Genomic DNA, 21,731 nt, shown 5'->3' with positions numbered 1-21,731 from the left:
CTTATCACTGTAACACCGAGAGTAATCATATATTGCAATTTATTTAAACCTATAGAAACGTTTGAGTGGTTTAGTGTTGTATCAAAAAGACGCAAAATTGAGTTTAATAAGTTTTAAGTAAAAGTATATTTCATGGTCTGAAACTTCAGGTTATACTCAGATGATCATTTTGTTGGGGTATGAAAATACAAGGAAATTGTATTAAACAACTGTCTTCGCGGTTAAAGACTGGGAGGAACTATTGAGCTAATAGGACGCAATCATTGAGTGTTGAGTATGCCAAATATAGCACTCGGGTGATCTGCTAGGATCGTTATAAATGTTACGAACAAATGTAAAGCTCAAAACGTATGTAACAGAATACGGAAAGGAAAATTTGCTTTTTGAAAGTTGCTAACATTTAGAACGCTCACTATCATAAGAGCTGCACCTACATTACAGATTATTTTACATTAGAGATCGGACAATTTACAAGACAAACCAACAATATTTATAATTTATAAATAAGGTCGCATGGGTTGCTGTAGTCTGGGAGATTCTTACAGTCGAGGGATTTCCAGTGAAAAGAATTTTGAAAGGCTGCACATCTGTAATTTCTTCATTCCGGATTGTGGAAAAGGCTAAACAGTATACAAGAGTCTTGAGAGTCCTAGAGTCGCGGACAGATTCTGGATATCAGTGACTACAAACAGTGGAGACTCCTAATGGCCAAGTAATCCCAAAGAGATGACGCTCGTAGAGGTCTGTTGAAGCCAAGTCCATATAACCCAGGACAATTTGTGTCAAAGGCAGTAAACGTTAAGAGATCAGTATCTTGTGAAGAACTTCAAGTCCTAAACCCAAAAAAAGGTTAGTGGTATGGAATTTAGTCTCTGTGGTCGGAGGTACCAGGAGGACAGGTAGGCTTCAACAGACGGGCGTACAATGTAGGAGACAGTGTAGATCAGAGTCTTCTACAGTGTATGTTGACCTATAACTCCCCAGAAGCGGTCAACACTCCAAGAGGCAAATTCTTTCACAGCTATGGTTAAATTACCAGCAAATTCAATTGTCAAGTTTCTAATGAAATGCGATGGAAATTTCTATAGCCTTCGAGCCAGTGATGCCGTGTCTTATCTTTATTACCAACTAGTTCTTGTTATGAATAAGCGCAGATGTAAACATTCATAAATGAGCCATTTCGAAAGTATCGCCTAATTGGTTCCTGTAGTTCTCAGAACACTATCGTTAATCAAGAGACCTGTTATCTTTACAAGGCAGTGGTATTTTACTACATATTGTTCGCGCTCGTGGGCGTGATTCACAATGGTTGTATGCCTTCTGGGTGTTTAACCCATAAACAAACTAACCTCAAGCTTCTTCCGCCGGACGTAAACCGACCTTCACGTGAACTTCCGCAGAGGCCAGGCGCCCTTGGAGATCAGCTGTTAATTTTGCTAATTCCCGCCCAGTACCTTGACCTTCTCCTTCTGCATCTTACATCTAAGGTGCAGTACGCAGGTATGGACGGGTTTATAGGTTTAACAAGAATCATGGTTAGTAGTTTGGAACGATTAAGTAGTAAAGACCACCATTATATCAGAATTGACGTGAATCGATGGCCTAGCCTTCACCTCGCCACCTAGACTCGTCCCGGACGTTTGCCTGAGTACGCCTTACACTGGTGTAATATACTATATTTATGTTTGTGTTTAATAATATGTTACTGGCGTTACTGCTGTCTATAATTGATTTTAATTCAAGGGAAATCTTATATAAACATTATTATACAGAGAAACTACAGCTCTGATAAACGAATTGCAAAGTTTTTATTCTTTGTAAGACCTCATTAATTCTACACATCTGGTATTTCGTATTTAAATTATAATTTAGTAGAAATTCATAGGCTAAATCATAAATAACCTTGTTTGTTACTCGTTGTTTCACTAATTAAACTATTTGGCTAAATATTATAACCATTATTAATCATGCGATATTTTTCCAATTATACAGAAAATAATATTACTATCCAGTCAAATTATGTGCACCTTATGTTGATTACAGTTTGTATTTAAAATTTGTAATTTTAGTTAAATTTAATATTGTTTCCAGTTTTTAAATCTTTAAAGATATGTGTTTCTGGCCATTTATCTACAAGAACGGATTATTTTCTCGGGAACAATCTTGGGAGAGTTTCTAGACCACTAATAAAACCCCATTAGACCGGTACAGAGAGACATCTCGTGGCCAGACCTCGTACTAAGACACTAAAGTAGCAATCACACTTTCAATCACAGGAATAATGTATGTGTAAATAATTTTATATATATATATATATATATATATATATATATATATATATATATAATATAAATAGAATATATAGATTTCTCTACAAAACCAATCCAAATCCAAATTTTACCGTTTCACTTCACGCTGCAACATATGGCGCTTCTCACTTTTTTGCATATCGGCTATCCAAATTAATTGAATTTCATAAAATTACTCACTATTAACGTGTTAGCTAACGTTTGCGTACGTTTTTTAAGACATGCTTTTGTATTTCAAAAGTATCTTGCGCGACTTGTTCATCTAAGTCCGTAATATTTATACACATGTCAAGGTCGGACTATTTGGTATCAATGTTCTAAAACAATCTAATAATACATTATAGTCATCTGGACGGTCATATCTTTCCTTAATCATATAGGTACAAAATTTAAATAAATCAAACTTGAATTTTTCGCCTTTTTCAAAGGCCTGTAATATTAAATTAAAATCCCTAACATCGTGTTATTATTTTTAAACCCTAATTAAGTACACATAATTAAAAAAAAATTAATCTTATAGATAAAAATGATTCGCTAATTGTGTTACTAAGCGCTCATCTCGAGAACGGCTTGACCAATTCGTCTAATTCTGTTTTTAAATATTCGTTGAAGTCCAGACTAGGTTCGTATGAAGAGAAAGTTTTATGATGTGAAATAATATGTATCTCATGTATGCCTACTTAAATAACTGTTGTGCCCACCTTTGAAAAATATCATTGGGCATCATCATACTTCACCATAACTGTTTTAACTAAGTAGATTAGGGACTACTTTGTTTAAAAATTGCACGAGAAGCCGCGAGTAACAGCTAGTATTTTCATAAAACCCCGCTTTAATTGTATTAATTTATATGAAACGTTTATGATGAAAATGTATGCCTTGGCGGTTTTGGCAAACAAACAAAATAGTTCTGTCAAAAGATTTGGCGCATTAAAACACTCTATTTAGTTGTCCAGGAATTGATAAATTGTAAGCAATATTTCAGTTGCAGTGCTGAGTAGGGTAATACATAGCATCAGTTCGCTGTGTAAACAGTGCAAACATTCGCAACATCTCACCCAACACTGAGCCGACGAAGAACAATATCGGCAGTTGGCACAGTTGTAACAGATGTTGTGTATGTGCACTACACATGTACGTACAACACACGTGTGTCTGTGTGGTACTCACGTACAACTAACTACCTTCACTTAAACCTCATTGTCTGATTCCCAGTTCAACATAATTGAACTATTCAAGAATCCAAATGTAATGTTAAATCATTTACTATATAAAACTCTGTATTCATACTGGGTTGTAATATAACATTAGCGACACACTCAGGAATGTGAATAATGAAATGCACATTTTAGTTTCAATATGAATGGTTCATTTCATTGAACAAAAATCAATTAAGGTATTAAAATTTTGAGTTCAAAACGATTCCAAAACCACCTGAAGATCTTCCAAACCGATCCTATAAACTCATTAATAGTGGTGGAATAATATTAATAGCATAACTGATAAAACCGCCAGCGCCCTTTGCAATAATAAAGAATGATAGAATAATCCTCCTTTAAATAATAACAGGACTAAGGCTTTCATATCTGCCGCGCTGATATCCGATGTCCATTTAACGATGGAAACCTGTTTATAATCGTGAGTTCCGGCACTTGTCGATTTCTAATAGACTCAGTAACGGACCCCGATTCTGTTCCTCACGATTCAGCAATCGATGGCCATGAGCAGATTCCACTCCTGGGAACTGTTACAGACCGAGGTATGTGGTCCCGTAACATATGTCTGTTGGCTGATCTTAGAGCACCTGGTCCATCCACAACTTACTTTGCTTAAAAGCTCTTAGCAAGAGTATTTTAATGAGGATATTGCTTTGTATTTCTCTTGGAAATGTTTCCATTAAAATAGTATTTTTACATCTCTTGAGAGAAACTCCTGCTCATCTGGCAAACACTGAAAGAAGAATAACGTTTGCAGGACCTACTAGGACGTTGCGTCTATCCTGCTACGAATATGTAGAACGTTGCGGATCTTACTATCCTGCTAAATACGTAGAACGCTGCGAGACCTTCCTACCCTCTTACAAATCTGTAGAACACTGCGGGAGCTACGAATATGTAGAAAGCTGCGAGATCTTGCTATCCTGCTAAATGTAGAACGCTGCGAGATCTTACCATCCTGCAAGTATGTAGAACGCTGCGAGATCTTGCTATAAATATGTAGAACGCTGCAGGATCTTACTATCCTGCTACGAATATGTAGAACGTTGCGGGATTTTGCCATCCTGCTATAAATATGTAGAACGCTGCGGGAATCTTACTATACTGCTACGAATATGTAGAACGTTGCGGGATCTTGCTATCCTGCTATACGAATATGTAGAACGCTGCGGGATCTTACTATACTGCTACGAATATAGAACGCTGCGAGACCTTCCTACCCTCTACAAATATGTAGAACGCTGCGGGATCTGCTATTCTGTTACGAATATGTAGAACGGCTGCGGGATCTTACTATCCTGCTATAAATATGTAGAACGCTGCGAGATCTTACCATCCTGCTATAAATATGTAGAACGCTGCGAGATCTTACCATCCTGCTATAAATATGTAGAACGCTGCGGGATCTTACTATCCTGCTACGAATATGTAGAACGTTGCGGAATCTTACCATCCTGCTACGAAATATGTAGAACGCTGCGGGAATCTTACTATCCTGCTACGACTATGTAGAACGCTGCGGATCTTGCTATCCTGCTATAAATATGTAGAACGCTGCGGGATCTTACTATCCTGCTACGAATATGTAGAACGCTGCGGGATCTTACTATCCTGCTATAAATATGTAGAACGCTGCGGGATCTTACTATCCTGCTACGCAAGTATGTAGAACGCTGCGGATCTTACTATCCTGCTACGAATATGTAGAACGCTGCGGGATCTTACTATCCTGCTACGAATATGTAGAACGCTGCGGGATCTTACTATCCTACGAATATGTAGAACGTTGCGGGATCTTACTATCCTGCTACGAATATGTAGAACGCTGCGGGATCTTACTATCCTGCTACGAATATGTAGAACGTTGCGGGATCTTACTATCCTGCTACGAATATGTAGAACGCTGCGGGATCTTACTATCCTGCTACGAATATGTAGAACGCTGCGGGATCTTACTATCCTGCTACGAATATGTAGAACGCTGCGGGATCTTACTATCCTGCTACGAATATGTAGAACGCTGCGGGATCTTACTATCCTGCTACGAATATGTAGAACGCTGCGGGATCTTACTATCCTGCTACGAATATGTAGAACGCTGCGGGATCTTACTATCCTGCTACGAATATGTAGAACGCTGCGGGATCTTACTATCCTGCTACGAATATGTAGAACGCTGCGGGATCTTACTATCCTGCTACGAATATGTAGAACGCTGCGGGATCTTACTATCCTGCTACGAATATGTAGAACGCTGCGGGATCTTGCTATCATGTTAGGAATATATAGAACGCTGCGGGCGAATATGTAGAACGTGCTATCGTGTTAGGAATATATAGAACGCTTCTGCTATCGTGTTAAATATGTAGAACGCTGCGGGATCTTGCTATCGTGTTAGGAATATGTAGAACGCTGCGGGATCTTGCTATCGTGTTAGGAATATGTAGAACGCTGCGGGATCTTGCTATCATGTTAGGAATATGTAGAACGCTGCGGGATCGTGCTATCGTGTTAGGAATATGTAGAACGCTGCGGGATCTTGCTATCATGTTAGGAATATATAGAACGCTGCGGGATCGTGCTATCGTGTTAGGAATATGTAGAACGCTGCGGGATCTTGCTATCGTGTTAGGAATATGTAGAACGATGCGGGATCGTGCTATCGTGTTAGGAATATGTAGAACGCTGCGGGATCTGTGCTATCGTGTTAGGAATATGTAGAACGCTGCGGGATCTTACTATCCTGTTAGGAATATGTAGAACGCTGTGGGATCTTGCTATCCTGTTACGAATATGTAGAACGCTGCGGGATCTTACTATCCTGCTACGGAATATGTAGAACGCTGCGGGATCTTACTATCCTGCTAGGAATATGTAGAACGCTGCGGGATCTTACTATCCTGTTACGAATATGTAGAACGCTGCGGGATCTTACTATCCTGCTACGGAATATGTAGAACGCTGCGGGATCTTACTATCCTGCTACGAATATGTAGAACGCTGCGGGATCTTACTATCCTGCTACGAATATGTAGAACGCTGCGGGATCTTACTATCCTGCTACGAATATGTAGAACGCTGCGGGATCTTACTATCCTGCTACGAATATGTAGAACGCTGCGGGATCTTACTCCTGTTACGAATATGTAGAACGCTGCGGGATCTTACTATCCTGCTACGAATATGTAGAACGCTGCGGGATCTTACTATCCTGCTACGAATATGTAGAACGCTGCGGGATCTTACTATCCTGCTACGAATATGTAGAACGCTGCGGGATCTTACTATCCTGCTACGAATATGTAGAACGCTGCGGGATCTTACTATCCTGTTACGAATATGTAGAACGCTGCGGGATCTTACTATCCTGCTACGAATATGTAGAACGCTGCGGGATCTTGCTATCGTGTTAGGAATATGTAGAACGCTGCGGGATCTTGCTATCGTGTTAATATGTAGAATAGCGGGATCTATCGTGTTAGTCTAGAAGAATGTGTAGACTAAACGCTGCTACGTGTTAGGAATATGTAGAGCGCTGCGGGATCTTATCAGGAATATGTAGAACGCTCCGGGATCTTGCTATCGTGTTAGGAATATGTAGAACGCACTACAGGATCTTATGTTAGGAATATGTATAACGCTGCGGGATCTTGCTACGTGTTAGGAATATGTAGAACGCTGCGGATCTTGCTATCCTGTCTACGAAAATTATGTAGAATACTGCGGAATCTCTCTATTATCCTGTCCACGAAGATGTAGAGCACTGCAGGATCTTATTATCCTATCCACGAAGATGGAGAGCACTACAGGATCTTATTATCCTGTCTACGAAGATGTGGAGCACTACAGGATCTTATTATCCTGTCCACGAAGATGTAGAGCACTACAGGATCTTATTATCCTGTCTACGAAGATGTGGAGCACTACAGGATCTTATTATCCTGCCCACGAAGATTTAGTGCACTACAGGATCTTATTATCCTGTCCACGAAGATGTAAAGCATTTCAGGATCTTATTATCCTGTCCACGAAGATGTAGAGCATTACAGGATCTCATTATCCTGTCCACGAAGATGTAGAGCATTAAAGGATCTCTTTATCCTGCCCATGAAGATGTAGAACATTACAGGATCTCATTATCCTATCCACGAAGATGTTGAGCATTACAGAATTTCATTATCCTACGAATATGTAAAAAGATACCGGATCTTAAAATCTAGAATGCTACAGGATCTTCGTTGTTTGGTATTGATAAGCAAATGCGACAGAGTCATATTAAAACAATTTATGTAATATTTTTTTAACTTTTCTTTTAAAATTATAAAATGAAATTAGTTAAAATTTTAAATTTAATAATAGAATAGCAATCAATAGAATAGCACACTGGTATACTATGTATGCGTTTAAAAATAGCTCCGCAAAATTACCTGCCCACAAGCATAAGGTTATTGATGTACTCAAGGCCTCCTATCACCCTTAATCACTCTTCGGTTTAAATTATGACCTCTTTGTGAACAATAGCAACAAGATTTCTCTGTGGATCTCAGCGTTTTATGCTCAAGTATAAGCCAGCGTAACTGCCGATTTATCGTTTCCTTATTTTCCTTCTGCAGCGGTCCTCAAGGATCACTCTCGCCGGTTGGATAATAACGGAGAGCCGCCACTTCAGGGCAAAGGACCGAGACAATGGGCTTTGTAACCGTGAAAGTCCACAAATGCACGAACAAGGAATTTGAACTTGTACGTTGTATGTTGAACTTTCAACATTATCTCGTAAACCGACGCTCCAACTTAAGTTTTGCTTTAAATAAATAGACAATAATTAGAAATGGCTCACTAAATTTATCTATATGATAAGTATGTAAAGTTATAAGTGTGAAAGTTTTGGAACATTAAAATTGCAAGTTATTAATATTATGGCAAAATAAATTAATGGATAGAGGCTGTTTTATTCATAAATCATACACTTATAAATACATCAAGAATTTCCAAGATATAAAAATCTACATGTAGAACCCTTTTTCACGAATATATACTCATATAACACCATGTATGTTCTTTAGAATCAAAGTTGTAACTATATGTATTAATTATGAAACATCGGTCGAAAAATCAAGTATCCCTTAATTTCCTTTTACTCCTCCCCCTCCCTTACTCCCCTTCCACCTTCAACCACACATTTCTTTTGTATTGAATGGAAGTATTTATTCCATTCATGTAATGTTAAAATCGCGTAGTCTTTTAGACTTCTAGAACTTTCCAAGTGACGAAGGTGAAGGGAGAAACTAAGTTGTCTCTCGAGTCTAAGTTGTATTATAAATACTAACGAAAATACTATTCCAAAATTTAGTGAGTATTTTGATTGATCTATTCGCCAGTTATTTAGTTTTAGTAGAGTGAACATTTGGTAGCAACCCCGAAAGCGGATAAGTATACTTTTCTCTGAATAGAGTAAATTTACAAACATGTAATATTTTTATTCTGGACACACACTTAAACAGTCACTAGACATGGATCGTCACCTTTTCAATAAAATACTGCAGGAATCTGCACTGTTATTATTATTATTTTTTTTTTTTTTTAATGAAAACTCGATGATAATTTTACGGTAATGGTTGTAATTCTCCCAAATTTTTAAATTTTTACAGACAGTAATTAATTCTCATTTATGTTTGTTTGTTTTTCCAATATGCCCGGGTTTTTTCTAAAAACTTTAAAATTTCAAGCTTTTCTCTGAGTTATCTTTGGTTCCTCCCTAATGTACTGTGAGTGATTTATAAAACGTAAGTAATCACTGGAACCAATGTCAATAGTTTCAGTGCTACTTCGTTCCAACAGCTTCAAACATGTTAAACACTTGAAGTTCAAACGGGAGTTTTAATAAATTATAATAACAACTTTATCGTTATAATTAGCGTAAAAATAAGTCCTGGGGGAAGAGTGAGGTTCCCGTACGGATGTCTATCGGTTGTAGTACAATACCGATAAACATGTTTGGAATAAGGTTCGATTGTTTTGGTGCTCAAAAGTAAACAAAAATAATTCTCGTAGTATATTCCGATTTACGCTTAATTTCATTGTTTTAAGAACTTCACAGACTGCAACAAAAAAACAGCCAAATCTTTAAACAACCTCCTTCTTCAGCTATATTGTTACAAAACATAGAGTGAGAACTTTCACTCGCTTATCAAAGAGAAAAACGACCACTGCACGAAATTTGCCTCAGGTGTCCTACCGCTCCGACCTTGACCCGACCTTGACCGAGGTCCCAGTGAACTGTTCGCTCTCTACTAGAGCGCGTCCCAAGGCGAAGGTCTCGCGAACCTCGGCTCCTCGAGGTCGTCGGTAGAGCACACGGAAGTCTATGTCAAGTCTCACACCTTGTTTATTGTGTAAACATTCTTTCCAGTAGTACAAGATCAACGAATCTCCCAATATCCACTCTTTCGTGCATAGTTCTTTCGTGCCTTTTTTTATTATTTGAAAATCTTATCGTGTCGTGTAGGGAAGAGTCTGGTGTTACGATTACTAATACTATTCGTCGATCGTTTCAGACAACATTCATCCTCCAAACATGGGACACGTATGAGCCAGTCACTTCAGGGAGTTTATCTTGGGTATCCCTTTAATCTCCGATCCGATCCCCACAAAGCGTCACTTATCTCTTTATATCATCCACGCTTTAACACAACTTCAGGGAGTTAATCATGGGTCCACTCCTTGTCTCTCTTTAATCTCCAACCCATCCCCGTCATCACTTATCTCCAGTTTTGATCATCTACGCTTCAACACAACTTCAGGGATTTTATCATGGATCACTCCTTGTCTCTCTTTAACCTCCAACGATCCGACTTCCGACAGATCACTTATCTCCAGTTTTGATCATCTACGCTATAATCACAACTTCAGGGAGTTTATCATGGATCACACCTTGTCTCTCTTTAACCTCCAACCCATCCCCAACAGATCACTTATCTCCAGTTTTGATCATCTACGCTTCAACACAACTTCAGGGATTTTATCATGGATCACACCTTGTCTCTCTTTAACCTCCAACCCATCCCCCGACAGATCACTTATCTCCAGTTTTGATCATCTACGCTATAATCACAACTTCAGTGAGTTTATCATGGATCACACCTTGTCTCTCTTTAACCTCCAACCCATCCCCCGACAGATCACTTATCTCCAGTTTTGATCATCTACGCTATAATCACAACTTCAGGGAGTTTATCATGGATCACACCTTGTCTCTCTTTAACCTCCAACCCATCCCCGTCAGATCACTTATCTCCAGTTTTGATCATCTACGCTATAATCACAACTTCAGGGAGTGTATCATGGATCACACCTTGTCTCTCTTTAACCTCCAACCCATCCCCGTCAGATCACTTATCTCCAGTTTTGATCATCTACGCTATAATCACAACTTCAGGGAGTTTATCATGGATCACTCCTTGTCTCTCTTTAACCTACGATCCGACTTCCAACAGATCACTTATCTCCAGTTTTGATCATCTACGCTATAATCACAACTTCAGGGAGTTTATCTTGGGTCACTCCTAAACATTCTAAACATTTTATAATTAGAAATGCCAGCTCAACCGGAATTATTTTACTAATTTACCGTAGTAACGAAAAGTTAACCAACGTTTGGCTGTAGTCAGATATCTTTATCACTAAGCCCAAACTTTAAACTGTGCTAAAGGTCAAAGACTTAAGGTACTTCCATTTTATTCTCTTTTAAAGCATCGGGAAGACGAAAAACATTCGAAATACCACAATTGTTATAAATAAAAATCTTACAAATCACTTCCTATTAGAAGGGTTTCATCTTTTTTACACATTTGTTAAAGATAATTCTAAATAAATGTATTCGCCGAATTCGAAGGTTATTTACCCTCCTGATATAAGGCACGATTGCAATAGCTAATTTTCACTATGGTAATTCCCTTGTACATATTTCAATCAGAATACCATCCAGGCGAAGTAATAAATGCATGAACTGGAGACTCTCTGATTGGTTTAGCCTTTTACGTAGATGTGGAAATTAAATTTAGTTTGGAAATAGATAAAAGATAAGAGACTTCAGTTCGATCGAATCTCTCCGAAAATTCCACCGAGGAATTCGGCCGGTGCCGTAATCAAATACCTGATTACAGCGGTGTCTCATCGGCCAGCGTGTCGGCGAGTTTACTCAATCGCGGCAGAACTACCGGAGAAATCGCCGCTCTCGTCAGCTGGTATAATACAGGGTGTGCAGTAGTTTAGTCCCTCTGCTGAAACCGTGCTGTGGAATCTTTAGAATGTGGATCTGAAAAATTACGATTAATCACAATGGACCTTTAAACACGATTGCTGGTTTTGATTTTGTCCGCCGTTCCATGTACAATGAACACGCATGTTCGTGTGTGTGTGTGTGTGTGTGTGTGTGTGTGTGTGTGTGTGTGTGTGTGTGTGTGTGTGTGTGTGTGTGTGTGTGTGTGTGTGTGTGTGTGTGTGTGTGTGTGTGTGTGTGTGTGTGTGTGTGTGTGTTGCATGTATACGTGGAAACGCGTTGTTTCCAAATTAATTAACCTAGTCGTTTTCCAGAACAAAATATATTACAGGAGAAAGTAAGCTAGGCAGTGGTCTAGTTTGCCGAGTTAGCTGAAAACTGAACGTTTTGGGATAGTTCTACTTACATTAAAAGCTACAGTATAGTGAAAACTTGTTTTTACCATACTGCACGAATAGAAGCTGTTTTGATACGTAAATCAGTCCATATAGTGATTTTTTTTGTCACCTTATAATAGAGATCTGAAACATCAACTGGCACACATTCAAATTTGTTCAGAGCGCTAACCTCAAACTTTGTTTTTGTTTCAGTAGAAGTAGCTGCTGAAAACACAGCTGTTGTTGTACGTAAATTCGACAGTATTACTATGTTGAGTTCTTGTATAATAAAAATGTAATACAACCTGGAATTTTTAATTCTGTTATGCGTATGATAAGTGTTTAGTCGCTTAGTCACATTTGCGACCTCAGCTCGTGCTCCTAGTGTTGAAAACTACTTCATGGATCGTGTGATGAGGTGTACAAAGCTATACTTTTATAAAACAAACAAATTATTTAGTTTCAAAATCCCGAAGGGATTTTTAAAACCGATGGTGATTGAGGAAGGATCCCAACGCGAATCGTCACGATTACAATATATTCATTAACTCGATAAAATATGCTAAGATTGTAATGCCAGTTTTGCAGTTATTGCCAAACATACAATATACAAGGACTATAGCCTAATGCCAGTTTTAGTGATATGTTTAGATTAGTGATAAATCAGTGATGTGGTTTTAACTGAGAGCGTTGGATACGAGAGCTCGACCTGACAGATTGTCTCTAATGGCGGTAGTTTCATCCTCGCGCTATTGAATTACATTTGGAGATAATGATTACTTGTGTAACAGTTATTGCCAAACATACAATATACTAGGACTATAATGCCAGTTTTAGTGATATGTTTAGATTAGTGATGGATCAGTGATGTGGTTTCAACTGAGAGCGTTGGATATGCGAGCACGACCTGACAGATTGTCTCTAATGGAGGTAGTTTCATCCTCGCGCTATTGAATTACATTTGGAGATAATTATTACTTGTGTAACAGTTATTGCCAAACATACCTACCCACGAAATGCACGATTACAGTTTCCAGAAACGTTATCTTGCATAATGATTACACTCAAATTTCGCATTTATTCCTTTAACATTTTTAATTTTCTTTCTTACTAGGCATAAAACACCAGGAGGAGTGTTGCCAGAACCGAACAAAGTATCTGATTGACGGCTTTATACAGGGTGTTCATAAATTACTCTATCAAACCTCATCATTTGATTTTTCAATTCAAAATAAGTAAGATATATATGACCTTAGTTTACCTTATGTCTGTGTGTATGATTTCAAGGAGGAAATATGTCTTTCAATTGAAGAAAGGTATAATGTTAAAATTTGTTAAATGTTTAGTTTACATAAAAACTGTATTGAAGAAAGGTTTCTGAACAATATCAAGTTTAAAATTAACGGCCATCCCACTCAAATCGGGAGATGTCACGAAATGTTTATAATAAAAGTAAAACATGGTTAACTTGTGATGCACATTTTGATATAAAATCGATTCGCTTCGATACAATAACCGAATAATAAGGTCACTCACTTTAAATACACAAACCTAGTATTTATTTTTATGTAACTGTTGTTTAACAATCAGCCGATTGTTTCATTTATAACAGATACAAATACTAAGTAGTTGCTATGACTTATAACATTTTTTCGGCTGCAGATGCTGAACGTATCTTTAAATTTTGTTATGTTTGTTTTTGGCCACTCAGCTAAATTCCACGAAGTGACATTATCGAACTCGATGTTACATATATCGCGCGGACAGAGAGACAGACAGACCCTCGAGTGACAGACGCTGCCAACTCTGAACCAGTGCATAAATTCTTCGGTTTCATCTTAACTTGTAATATCTACCGTCTCCTTCCTATCTCTCCAAACCAATCTCGCATTCATTCTCTAATCTTATGAACAAGGTGTCCACATTAATCTGCAATGATCCAGTTGGATCAATTATAAGAGGAGTCCAAATGCAACCAAAACGTTTACGCTCAAGTTGACCTCGGAAGATGTGTGACCCAAATATAAACAAAGAACTCCTCAAAGCTGCTCGTTGTGAGATTGGTAACACTGATTACAGGCAACAAACAACAGCGACGTCCTCGCCATATCAGCGCCCATCGCCGTAGTTCAACAACCTGCCGCAGGGAGCGCGAGCTTGCAGTGATTAAGGGACAATGAGGATCGGTCCCTGGCGTCGGCAGAGTGAATAGTCGATTGTTTGGTGATCTTCTGACTGATTGAGTGCCCTTGAGAGAAGAAAGGCGGTGTTCGCAACGATCAGGGCCACGTGCAAGTCGAGGACCTTTTTTCTACTCTGCAATTTCTTCATGACTCCAATAAACCATCGTGTGTTCACGTAATGACCTTGAAAACAGTGGTATAACACGCGATACCATCTTAGAAGCAACCATAGTCAAAACTACATTTATACATCATAAGTAAGAGCCTTGAATCGAAGTTGAAATGTTTTGTTTGTACGGAACGGAAGTAGTCAAGCCTCGGTGTCACTGGTTGTTGAGGCTAGATTTTTTCAAAATACAGTTCACTCGTGCGATAACTTGGGTGAGTTTACGAATCATTCCTTCTTCTGCCTTACAATCCCCTTTTCTTCTTATTTCCGTAAGTGCTCTTCGAAATTCTAAGAAAGGATGCAATGCAACAACTAACAAAATCCTGGAATCTGGAGTCTGACGCTGTCACAGACTTGACTCCTGGAATCTGGAGTCATGTTCATCTGGAATGTGATGCTGTCAAAAACTTTACTCCTTGAATTAGGAGCGATGTTCATCTGAAGAAATCCAAAAAGTCAGCGCCGAAAAGACTCAAAACGAACCCTTCCCACCATAGGAATATGTAGAGAACTCGTTTGCTCCACCGTGTTTGGGATCGTGTCTAAAACATCGTAGTGCACTCAGTTTTGTATCTGACAAGACAATTACAGTAACTCTTCACCTAAATTACGCTGTAGTTTTATATTTTGTAGTCTAGATGTCTGATGTCGAAAACGCTGGAGAGTTCGTTTTCAGCTTCTTCGTCGCCGACTTTTTTTTAACCTTTTCAGACGAACATGACTCAGATTTCAGGGTCTGCGGCAGCGTCCAGATACCAGACGCTTCACTAAGAGGAAGGTGATCTGGAGCTAAACTCAACATTCACATTGAATCAATCCCTCCCACATAGCCACGTAATTTGTAAACAAATCCTTTATTAATTGAATACTAAAGTCCTTAATCCACATAAACTGAAAAGGATAAATCAAATCCGTGGCAGCCTTCGTAAGATTTAACCTGGATGTTTCCTAGTCTGTTACTACAAGCAATTTTAAAGTAGTATTGAATTTATTAGCAAACTAAGCTCGTTTTGAAAATAAATAATTTTTGTAGTAATCATGTATTTAGACCATCTCCATCATTTTCCATTTCAATTGTGCCTGCCCACATTGTCACGAACAGAATATATCTTGAACTTTTAATATAATTAATTGTTAGGGGTTGATAAATATCCAAATTAACTATTTTTAGTTTTGGAAAAGTTAAACGGCAAACCTGTAATAATGAAAGGGATAATCCTGTGTAGAGATAAACTCAGTAGTTATTATTTTATAAAGGATAAAAAAATAGTTTTTCCATGTTGAACCCCTTGGCACAGAAATTGTGTTCAATTCCAAGTGAAGCTTCAAATGAGCTTCTTGGAACAGGATACGATTTCCGTGTTACGCCACTTGTTTTATGATTTCGATTGCTGCACTACTAACAAACGTGAAAGTGGAATATGTTACAACGCGAACATATTAGACACATTTTACTATTCAATAATTACTTAACCCTGCATCTGCCAGTTGAAATTCCTATAATGGCAGGCACTATTTTGCTAGTTGTGCACACCTTCATTCAAACCTATGTAGAATATTTATTATTGAAGTAAAGTACACTATTGTAGATTTATTTTTCAGTAAGAAACAAGGAACATTGATATGCAGTTCGTTTACATTTTGTATTTAAATTTATGTTTCTGTTTTTCATTATAAGCGAAAAAAACTAAAAGTAAAACAAAAATATCCAAAAGTAAAAGGTTATAAAAAATATAAATAATTTGTTTATTGCTTTTTTAAATATACAAATGTCTTTAAAAAAGTTTTTTATGCAACACATAAAAAAATCCACTTTCCCCAAAATTTTTAAATTGTTTTTGGTAATTAGTATCTTTTCTTTCACTTGGATGTAAGTCCTAAAATGTTTCCTTTCGGAGCTTCGCAGACTTAAGTAACCTCACATTCGTTTTTTCGTCACATATAGCCACTTCCGTTACATTGAAACACTTAAAACTTACCTACAGTTACTTCTGTGAGTAAAAATAGATTTCCATAACATTCTTACGTCTTCTTCCTGCTATATGATTAGTTGTTAACATGTCTGGGAGAACATGGAAACAATTAAGTCTGTCGCAGTGAGGAAATTATGAACCCTTTTACTATCCTTGGTATCCTTCAACTTCTAAAAGAAGTATTTGTGGATCTATGTTCACAGGTGGAATATTTTCATCATATAAATTCTTTTCAATGAGATTTTACTTGATTTCAGAAATACCCTGAATAAAAAGGGCTTCAAAAGTTGAAATTTAAGTTACTTAAGAAAAATAAGTCAAGTTACAGCCCTGAAACTAATCCAATTTAATATTTACATTTGATTAAATACTATTCCTCAAACTTTAAATCCAAGAAAACCAAGGTAATCGGTGTGAATACATTTATTAAAAGTTAATTTCATTTAATATTTTTAGTAAATTCGAATCCTTAAAAAAATCAACGTAATTATAGCACACACTTTGTATATTGGAACAGAATCTGCGTAGAAATTGCGTTTGGACTGTAAAGAGAGGAAGCTACAGGTGGGCGGTCAGCTGGACTCAAGGTCAAATATAAATTGCCTCCTTTCATTCATGAATTGTTTGTATTTCCGCTAACCGGTGCTGCCCGGTGTTGCAACGTAATCGTTCTTGTGACCGGTTCAGCGGCTAACCGCCAGGTTCAATGCGTAGTCCAATGGAATGTTTCACACGTCTCACAATCTATTAGTCCGATCCATCGGAAAATATGATTCACGTAGATAAATATTCTTTCCCAATAAAGCTACATCATTCGGTTAGGGCATTTTTGTTTGCTGTCGTAATTATGTCAACACGTCGGTTTAGAGCAAACAATTTGAGAATCTTCCAGTGAATGACCAAAGTATCTAATCTGTGTGTATTTCGGAGTATAACGCCGATACGAGTGTTTTATCAACAACCGCTGTCTTGTGTTTATTCCGTAGTGTGATTACGCAGGTTATTTACCTTCATAAGGAAACATCTCTTGACTATACAAACATAACCTCAAACAATACCAAGGCACGCGTTCTGTTATCTAATCAGCTGGTCGATTTGTTGGAAATGATATTCTGCCGGCTTGATCGGACAAATAATAAGCCAACTTGATGAGCAGCTACTTACTATTATCGAATATTTCATTATAATTAATGAGTACATTATTATTACATTACACTTTCAATTCTACTTAATCGTTATAACGATATAGTAACGCAGTATTAATTCTGTTTTAATTATAACAATTATATTGTACAAACAATTAAATTGGCAAATCCTCGTATAATTGTCTAATTTCAATACAAGTTTCTCAAATAAAATATAACACTTAAAATTAGCACCATTATAATGTATGCAATTTTTAAAATTCATTTTTGCGTTAATTAGCATTAGAATTAATTTAATTTGTAATGGTTCCCTTTATCACGAAAAATATCCCCCTATTTATTTATCAACTCGTCCATTCAAAACGTGTTGAGTTAAAAAGGTACAAGCAGTTTTCGGTTGGGTATTTTTAAATATTTAATTGTATTCAGCCATCTTAGGGGAATAGAAATATGTTTTCCAGAGTATATCGTTAAAAAAATAATGTTTTTATGTAGTGTTCCCCACGGACACATCTCACTTTATCTTTGGCTAGTTCTGCAAGTTAGGTACATATTTGGTCAATACTAAATATCAATTACGTTGTATTGGTGGAATTTGAAAGATCGCAATGCCATTTATTGCCAGCAATAACAATACACAAGGATGTTTCTTGAACACGTGAAATTTGAAAGATATTCTTAGGTTTTTGTTTATGGAAGTACTAAGTTTTATTCAGATTACTTTCTGCATCTTAAACAGAGAAATAATGTTTAGAAACAAAATTACAATATTTTTTTATTAATGCTCTCACAGAATTCCGTTAAGTTTAAGGTTATGGTTCAGAAATGCAAGGAAATTGAGCGCGAACGTTGGTTAAAAATGTTACTTCCTTTGAATTTTTACATTACTTACTTATTTTTACTGGCTGCTGTGCATCCAGACAGAGCTCTTTGCGAAGAGTTCGTTTTGTTGAACGTCTTCGTGTTCGACATTTTTGGATATCTTCATACAGACGTAGACTCCAGATTTCAGGACTCAAGTCTGTTACAGTGTCTAATTTCAGACACTGCTCTAAGCGGAATGTGAAAAAGAGGAGCTAAACTCAACTTTAGTGAGATATCGTGCTAATGCCAAACTAACCGTAAATATCGTTTTACAAAAATGGATTTATTTTAAATAAAAATACGATAAGAAACCTACACAAAATGTACACTTCTTAGATTTGCTGCCTACAGAGATTTCCCCCCAATTTCGTAATACGACCGTTAAAACAAAACAACCTCCCATGTCTGTGCAGCATTTAAGCATTTGGTTGCAGCATTTATACTTTAACACTCATATACACAAATATACAGCCAACTCATAATCTCATATTTGATCTTGATAAAGATAAATCGGGTCATATTATTTATATAATAGTAACTGGATATATTAATAATGTTTGGATTGAGAGAGGTTGCCAAGCCGGTTCTATGCAACATTGGTGAGAAGACAATACAAAACTGTACATTTGGCTTTCCCTGCAAATATTTTACTAGGGTCTCAGCTGCATTAAACTATTAATTATTAATGGATCCGGTCAACTTTTAGTAACGTCATCAGTTGAGTATGTGTTCTATAGCCTCACGACCTGACTCAGCAATTCAGCAGATATTGCTGATAGCAGACCACACACAGAACGCCCCTATTATCTGTACTATTCTGTCCAATTTTCTATCTTGTTTTAATATAAAACACATATTAGTTCTGAATGTTATATTTCAATAAAATGTACATATTATTATTATTTTTCTTTAACTGGGTTGTCATTTTAAAACAATTAGCGAGCAAATATTTTATATCGCTAATTATATTGAGTGGTTAACAAAGTATGATAAAAATAGAAACTAAAATTACATTGTAATGAAATGTTGCTCATATATTGTAATGAATAGAGTCAGGAACAATTCCTCAGAGTACGAATAAAACATATACCCTAAGTATACTACTATGATTTTATTATTATTTTAACTGTGTTTAAATAATGATTATTGAACCAGTGATGTATGAATTTATTTAATTTCTTGGTTCACAATGAGGGTCTTTAATTGTTATGCAATCGTTTTAGTTTAACTTTATAAAACTTAATATTCTTCCATTAAATGTGTTTTTATCATTGAATATTATATAAATATCGTGAATCTAAATTTTGACTATTCTGTCTCTTGTTTTTTTTTCAATTTTGCAATTGTAAAACTACTTTTACTGAGAACTAATGTAATTTATTGATAACTTTTAGTTAAGATCAAATATTATTACAAATATTAATTACTTAGTCAATCAAGATTTACTTCTTTAGTAAAATCTAAAGTGTATAATCATAAAAAAATGTTTAATGGTTGTCTAAAACACAATGTTATGTCAGTCAACAGTATTGAATCATGCACAATTCGGTACCAACGTAGTAACGTTGTATATATATATATATATATATATATATATATATATATATATATATATATATATACTCTCATAGCGGTCGGCGTGTGCAAGGGACATTCATGGCGTAAACCGTGGAAAACTGCCGACATTTTAATCGCTGCATAGAGACGAACCCAGAAGACGATTTACCGGAATCAAAAGGTGAGTTGCCCTATTTTGCACCAATGTACATCAGTTTAATTGGACGATATAATTTATCCAGTTAAAGCATTCGATGAACAGCTTCTATATTAACTATAGAACTCGATAAAACCACTTTGATTTTGAGCTTTGAGACCTGAATCCTAAATATTTGAATGGATACATTACATGCGCAAGTACGGTTACAATTGCTTCCCAAGATCTATTGTGAGTCCCACAGTACAATAATAGGTAACATATCTGAAATTGTTGTATAGTAACAATAATAGCAATGAGCTGTGTTATTATTACTGTAATTTCAAAATTAAAAATTGTTTGCAACTATTGATTGTAAATATGTTGAATAGTAAAAACTGCACTCAAAATCAATCAAGTTGATCTAAAAGATTAGAAACATTGAAACACAGACTTAACTAACTATAAATTTAATTTCTTAGAGATCAAATCAAATAGTATATTTTGCCAAAACATCACAAAATGTATAGCAATCGTCAAGTACTATTTGACATCATACAATTTTAAACGTCAAACTACAAATCGAAACCCAAACTAGTTAGTATTGATTGAAATTTCCTTCATCTTATCTTAAAAGACGAACAAAATGCAATACTTGTAATATGTTCAGGGAGCCACTGCAAATGCTGGGACCTAAATAAGAGAAGCCTCATCTTCAGACTTCCAGCCTCACTTTCAGAAAGTGAAGCCTTCATCTTAGCGAGTGCTTCGTTCACAGATCTCCTCTTATGCCATAAACTCGTCAGGACTATCAAATGCTTGGGACGCTAAAAATCGCTTTGAACGTCGAGGCACTTTTAATTGATTCTGCCATCTTGTTGACAGATTTTAGATGATCAAAGTTACTAACTTTTCAAAGTACAATTTAATTTATTTATTATATTTCAAAGTACGTTTTAAATATTTCTAAAAAATAGGGCAATACCTATAATAAAATCTAAGATCATTAATTTGTTAGGACCCCAGTTATAGTGTATGGTGTGTAGTACTGTAGTATTGTAGTATAATACTTACTCTTGGAGGCGGTGCGACAGTACGTCTGGACAGTCGGGCACAGACTGTGGTGGCTAGGCGCTGAAGAGACGGACCTGTACTGCGTGCTGCCTACTCAGGACTGCAGGCGCAGCGATTCTCTGCCGCCTTACTCTATACAATGCGTCTTATAAGCTTCGGAACAAAGAGGAATAAAACATGTCAAGGTGCTGTCAAAACGTAATCTCGGTGCTTGTGGCTATTTATATACGACTCTAAGAGTGAGTACCATCAAGCGGTTATTGCGAATTCTCTGTACAATCCTTACATTGTCTTTAATACGGATTTCTTCCTTGGGCGCTAAATTAGAAAGACACAATAATATATTATATTATTATTATTATTATTATTATTATTATTATTATTATTATTATTATTATTATTATTATTATTATTATTATTATTATTATATTTCGTGATATGTCTTTTGG

General features: G+C 36.6%; 1 protein-coding gene across 2 annotated transcripts in view; it reads right to left on the bottom strand.

Annotated features, from left to right (window-relative positions):
* Positions 1-21,399, bottom strand: part of LOC124360901 (organic cation transporter protein-like) — a 43,506-nt gene extending 22,107 nt beyond the window's left edge. For both annotated transcript variants that reach the window (XM_046814889.1, XM_046814890.1), the window contains exon 1: positions 21,283-21,399. In XM_046814889.1, the coding sequence (XP_046670845.1) occupies position 21,283 (1 nt within the window). In that variant the 5' untranslated portion in view covers positions 21,284-21,399. The remainder of the gene's footprint in view (positions 1-21,282) is intronic.
* Between the last annotated feature and the right edge of the window lie 332 nt (positions 21,400-21,731).

This window comes from Homalodisca vitripennis, chromosome 4, assembly GCF_021130785.1.
Source record: "Homalodisca vitripennis isolate AUS2020 chromosome 4, UT_GWSS_2.1, whole genome shotgun sequence".
NCBI lineage: Eukaryota > Metazoa > Arthropoda > Insecta > Hemiptera > Cicadellidae > Homalodisca > Homalodisca vitripennis.
This window is presented reverse-complemented; position numbering and strand designations above follow the sequence as displayed.